This window comes from Echinops telfairi, unplaced genomic scaffold (assembly GCF_000313985.2).
Source record: "Echinops telfairi isolate 266 unplaced genomic scaffold, ASM31398v2 ScPeMD7_5;HRSCAF=22, whole genome shotgun sequence".
Classification (NCBI taxonomy): Eukaryota; Metazoa; Chordata; class Mammalia; order Afrosoricida; family Tenrecidae; genus Echinops; species Echinops telfairi.
The window spans coordinates 26786566-26792891 of NW_022103901.1; the positions used below are offsets into that span (position 1 = coordinate 26786566).

At 55.2% G+C, this 6326-nt stretch overlaps 1 protein-coding gene across 1 annotated transcript in view; it reads right to left on the minus strand.

Annotated features, from left to right (window-relative positions):
* XYLT1 (xylosyltransferase 1) overlaps positions 1 to 6326 on the minus strand; it is a 224481-nt gene that overhangs the window by 128347 nt on the left and 89808 nt on the right. Inside the window, exon 4 of the mRNA XM_045286007.1 lies at positions 5393 to 5906. Within this exon, the coding sequence (XP_045141942.1) occupies positions 5393 to 5906 (514 nt within the window). The remainder of the gene's footprint in view (positions 1 to 5392; positions 5907 to 6326) is intronic.

Genomic DNA, 6326 nt, shown 5'->3' on the forward strand with positions numbered 1-6326 from the left:
CGCTGCGTGGGAAGTGCCTGCCGTTCCCAGGAGGGTGTGCCGGTGAGGACCAGGAGGGGCCCCGTCTCCTTAGGAGCTCACCATGGCATGGGGGGGTGGGGTGGGGGGGGAAGGGGACACATCCTCCACCCGGGGGTAATTACATCTTAGCTTTCTGCAGAAGAATAGTTTATGGCTTAAATGCTATTAATTGTAAGCCGTTTTGTTCCACAGGAAGTTGTTCATTGATAACTAGCCAATTAGGGTTATTTTGCAATTAGTCTATTCACAGTAAATTTATTGCCAAGGGGGGGGGGGCGTGGAGACTGTGGTGCAGCTGATTGCAGCATTGGTGCCTGTGTGCCAAGGCTCTAATGCCCGTCTTATTAATCAGCCCAGGGGCCCAGGAGGGCTCACCACCTTGGCCGATGGAGCTAAAGCTCCCAGGCAACCTCGTAGCCAGCCACAAGGCAGGACCACGAGCATGGCTGTCGCCGTGCCCACGGAGGGGCTGGAAACGCCCTGGCCTAAAGCGATGAGACTTTTAAACAAGTATTTTATTTCAGTTTGCATAGCTGTGGGATAGGTCATCATGAATATAAGTAACACGGATTATTCATCAGGGGCTACTAGGAGCCCTGGTGCTGCTTGATAAACTGTGATTTCTCTATGAGTAGTTATCAATAAGACAGCCATATCGAAGATGGCGCAGAGTAAACAATGAATATGAGGAATATATGAATATATGGTATGTGTGTTCAGGAGATGTACATACATATATCACCCTCATCATCACTAATCAATATCTACGAGAGTAGATTCAGAACGGAACTTCTTAATGAAAGTGCAAAATGTCTAGTTGTTTTACTGGCATAATCTAGGTCCAACTACAATGAGGATATGATTCCCCCAAAATGGGTTAAGCCAAGGTCAGTGGTTCTAACCCACCAACTGCTCAACGGGTGAAAGATGAGGCTATCTGCTCCCATAAAGAGGTACAGTCTTGACAGCCCTGCGCAGGGTGACAATGAGTGGGAATTGGCTTGACGGCAGTAGGTTTTTAACTCTCTTATCATGGATGGCCCAGATCCCTGGTGGCACTGAGGTAAGCGCATGGCGGCTCATCCAAAGGTCAGTGGTTCTAGCCTACTAGCCACTGCTTAGAAGAAAGAGGCGGCACTCTTTCTGTAGCGATCTCAGTCCTGGAAAGCAGCTGGGGCAGCTCTGCTCTTTGCTATCAGCATTGGAAGGAGTTTGAACACACTTTATGGCAACAGGTTTGGTTTGATGAGGGCTTGCGTTGTGCCCCATCCCAGCACCACCCAAAATAGGTACTGCAACTCATGACTCGGGCACCCTCGGGTCTCCATGAGTCAAGTGTCTGCAGCACTGGGTTTGGCTGTTTGTTTTCTGTGCCTGTGATGTAATTCCCTTTGGGAACAGCCCTGCTGTGTTATGTGAATGAGGCCTTATCAGCCCAGCCGGTGCTTAATGCCTATCTCCTTTCAGGCAGAGGAGAAGCAGATGAGGCTCAGAGGCCAGGAAGTGCCGAGGGGAAGGAGAGACGGCACTGGTGGTCGGGGAGGAGAAGTGGCGAGAGGCAGGGGTTTCCTGCAGCGAGCCTCCCCAGCTGGGCGGGGCTGACTTTCAGTTTGCTGAAGCCACCCCATGGGGCACTTCCGCAACAGCAGTGCCAGGCAACCAAGACAAATAGAAAGGCTCGGGCCTGCTAACCGGAAGATCCACCTGGAGGCACCGCTAAAGCCAGGCCAGGTGATCTATGCGTGTGCGATAGCAGCCACTGAAACCCGTGGGCAGAGGATGGAGCTCTGGCATGCATGGCTCACCGACCTGGCCGGGGCTGGCAGGGACTAAGGCTTCGCTGCCCGGCGAGGGTGTGGCTGTGCTGGGCTCCCGCGTGGTGAGGCAGCCAGCCCAAAGTCCCCCAGCTTGTTCACAGGGCCTGGGGTTTGAACCCAGGCTGTGAAACTTCAGATCTGAGCTCGTAAAGACTGGCAACGGCAGAGCCTTCTCCCTGTGAACATACGCAAGGCTCCCCGTAGGACTGACAATGGAAAGACGCTGGCCGTCACGGGCTCTCTGGTGGGCCTGATGGCCAGCACCCGAGTGACACCTGAGAAATGAGACGGAGTCCAGACACCAGCTCTGCCCCTGCGCCCCATGGCTAGCCACGTGCCTCTGGCTAGTTCCTCCCTCAGTCTTTTGGACCCTCTGTTGTCAATGCACACAATGGGCTTCTAGTGGCCTCACCTCCGGGAGCTGGTCTGACCACTGATGGGACAAGACACAAAAGCAGAGGAAGCAGAGGAGCACCGAGTATTAGTATATAGCGGGACCCAGCAACTGGCCCCAGGGCCACTGCGGCCCACTGCAGGGTTTGGCCATTGCCAGGCTGAACCGCAGCCTAGAGCATGTATTTAGGTATTGTCAAGGGCGGCTCCTTCACGCTGTCTGTTGGCCGAGCTGAGCGGCTGCAAAGAGACGGAGTGGGCTACAGAGCCACAGAGGATGAGTGCCAGCCATGGACACAGAGGGCGGTCGGTGCTACTGCCGTGGGAGGAGGCTGAACGCAGGCCTCCTGTTCTCTGCCTGCCACAGGCTAGCACAGGGCTCGGGGGAGGCTCGTTTCACTTAATTAATTATTCCTCACTGGGGTCTGCAGTCCTATCAGTGCAGGTGGGCACTGTCCGCGGAAGTCAACTGCCGAGGATCCCGTCCCATAAGTGAATGGCGCTTTCACCTGTGCCAGCGTGGTGCGGTGTACGTTCACCACACAAACTCAGACCAAGGCACAAGAGCCCGAGGAAAGTAAGAGCTGCCCCACCTCTGTTCTTGGGCCTGTGGCTATTTGTCCCCACGGGGGTCGAAGGAAAGGTTTGCCGTGTCCTCCTGCCCTCTCTCTACATGCCGCCGGACGAGGACCACCAGCTACCTAATCCCAGACCCTTTCTTTGACCAGTGGTAAACGGAGGCACAGGTCTGAAAGGGGAGGCCTGCTTTTGAGTTCCAGTTCAGCCCCTGGTCAGCTGGGCGAAGCCTGCTCTCATGCCTCCCCATCCCAGGGGCGCAGGGAAGATGTCACTGGGGGTCTTTTCCATCTACTTTTCCTTGAGGCCAATTCTCTCGACACATAAGTCTCTGTGGCACCAAGAGGGGCTTTGAGGGCCTGGCTCAGACTCCAGAGCCCTCCAAAGCTGGGCTGGCTCTTGAATGTGCCCAGGTTGGGGCGTCTAAGAGCCCTTCCCTGACTGCAGTGGAGGAGCCTGGTTCTCTGAGCACTGTCTGGCTGGTCCTGAGCATGGGCCCATTCCTCTGCCACTTGCTCTTCCCCAGGAGTCCCACAGCCAGGCCAGTCTCGGGCTCTCCCCTCCAGCCCAGCCCCAAGAGCCCAGGTGCCCTCGGAAGTGGTGTAAGAGAAGGAGCTGCCATTTGCTTGTGTGCCCCACGGGCCGGGCACACACATGCTCCCGTCTCGTGTACACATCACCACACATGGAGACGGCTTGTTGTCTTTAGGTTAAGGCTGAAGTAACACAAGGTCAGGGTCACCAGGCCAAGGGCCAGCATGTGGATGGGATGGCATGCACTTGGCTCTCACAGCATAGCCTCACTCCATGGTATCCCCATGCCCGCAAGCTTGCCAGGACCTTTCTGGGGCATCAGGGACACCGTCCATTCGCCATGTGTTCAGTGGGAAGACCACTGGCTTTGGGATCACACGATGCTCTCTGAAGTCAAATTCCTGCTCTACCACCTAGCGCAGCCTCTTTGAGTCTGGGCTTCCTTGTCTGTCAGGGGTCTTCACAGGTATACGAAAGAGAAATGGGGCACTGTGATAGGTAGGTTTATTGTGCCAACATGGCCAATGAACACGTGGGATTAATTGAAGGGGGGAGCCTCACCTTTCTTGTCTCTTGCTCTTTGGCGATCGGACCAGTGTGCACCTGCCTTGCTTGTTCTGTGCCTCAATTTGCAAACTACACTACCTGTGGGACACCTAACCCGTGGACTGTGATGATGTAATTTGAGGTTCCTTCAAGACCTGTTTCACTGTGCTACTGGAATATACATCACTTGAGCTGGGGACTGTCGGACCCTGTCATCTGGCAGACTGTTGGTGACCTGCCTTGCTGTTTTCTGCCCGTGGTCAGATAGCCTGAATTGCTCTACAGAGGACTGCCCGGTGGCCCTCAAGACTTGAAGGACTGCCAGTATATTAGCTGTCTCATGGAAGTGAGTTGCACTGAGTTATTTGTACTGCTTTATAGATTAATTAACTGTTTATTTCTTATGTTATCATCTATCTAAATATATGTAAAATTCTTAGTGTTCTGGGTTTTTTTCCTCTAGAGAACCCTGTCTAACATAGGAACCCAGCACAGTGGCAGCAACTGGTAGGTGCTCAGAGATGTTAGTCACCTCGTGCACTCCAACACACAGGTGTATTTCCCCTAGCGCATGTTCTCTCTCTCTCTCTCCTGGCTCTAGATGGGGGCTTACAATGTTGCAGTGGTCAGCAGCACCCTGTAAGTTCTTATGGGACCAAGGAGTTGGAAGCAGGTGTGGTGGCATGCTTCCTCTGTCAGTTGTGCATCACTGGACTTTGAATTAGTTGGACAATAAAGGGCAACGCCTCCCCTTAGCAAGGTCATTTCCAGCCTGGGTGACCTCGGGTAGTTACATCCCCTCCCTCTCCCATCAGAAAAAATGAGGTGAGTACGAACAGCAGCCTCTCAGCGCGGGCAGTGAGGGGAGACGATACCTAGTCCAGAACCCAGCACCCAGAACGTCCCACTGAGGCTAGCCGCTACCATGAGCCCCGCTGTCCCCTGCCACAGATAAGGCAAAATGTAGCCCGACGGTGTGACTGCAGATGCGGGGGACATTGGTGACACCGCCTGCTTATGAACTCCCCATGAGCACAGGACAGCACAGCCTGACTTATCCCCAGGTCATCAGCTGAGAGAAGAGTCCCAAGGCACAGGGAAGGCAGGGGTGGATACACCGAGGAGCCGGGCAGGGGAGAGGGAGGGATTGGGAAAGGAAGCAAGAGGCAAGGAAACATCTGAGATGGAGCAACCTGGGAAGGTTCTTTCTCACCAAGACTCTTCAAACCAAGGCAGCCCGTGAGAAATCTTTCAAATAGCATTCCCGCCAAATGCACAAAGGGAGAAACTGGGGCCCCATCCAGCCAGCCATCCTGAAATCTCCACCCTCCGCCCGATTTCATGGTCCTTCCTACCCTCCTCTTAAAGACAGCCGCTTCAGCCCATAACAAAGGGATGTTTCTACTTCGGTCAAACGTCTACACTTGGCCCACAAGGAGGGCGAACCCACCCACATGGAACTGAGTTCTGATCTTGGGGCTGAGATTCAGGGAGGCGGAACTTACCCTCCAGGGGGCAGAGGCGAGCCACCTTCTCGGGCATCAGGCGCCCCAGCTTGTGGCTGCAGTAGGCTTCTGCTATCTCCTGGCGACAGTGCTTGGACTTGGATCGGGAAAGGGCTGAGATGGCTTCCTTGCCCGAGATGTCACACTTGGGGGGCTGGTTGTACTTGAGCTCCGGGGAGCCGCCTCCACTCTTCTTGGCATGGGCCAGGTGGGGGGCATCTTTGGCGTGGCTGCTGTTGGCCGGGGCTCTCTCGCCAGGGGGCAGCACCTCGTTGGCGCCTTTGCCCAGGAAAGGGCGGCCCCTCCTTTTGTCCAGCCCCTGCTCCAGCTTCTTGGTCAAAAACTCCTTGGGCTTCCCAGGGGGCTTCTTGGCCAGCTCGGGCGGGGGCTTCTGCTGTTGTGTCCTGGGGACGAAGTTGCTATTGTCCACGTTTTCAAAGTCTTTGGGGACGGAGTTCTCGTTGTTGCTATCGGTCCGCACCTTCTCCTTGGGCCGGTGTGAGAAGGAGCCACCCTAGGGAAGATGGGAGAGAAGCACAGGGGGACTCGGATTACTGGGTGCACAGGGCAAGCTCCCTGGGTGGGCTGTTGTAGCCCACCTCGTGGAAGAAAGTCCCCGGGAAGGGTCAAGATGACAGTCGAGAGAAATCCCACAGGACAGTCTGCACGCAGGAAGGGACTGGACGGTCACTGGCTTGGTTTGGGCTGGTGGGCATGGGGGTCGGGGGTGGGGAGGGGGCCACACGGCTTGGAGTCTGGGTCCTGCCTTCAGGTGGTTTCTTTACAAATAGTTTAAGCTTGGTTAAGACTTTTCTCTCTGGGCCTCGGCCTCCCCATCTGGGAATCAGAGCTCTCCCTGCCAGCAATTAAGACTTGCTCAAGCTCGAAAGGATCACACTTAAGAGCCTCAACAGCCCTGGCTACTACCCACACC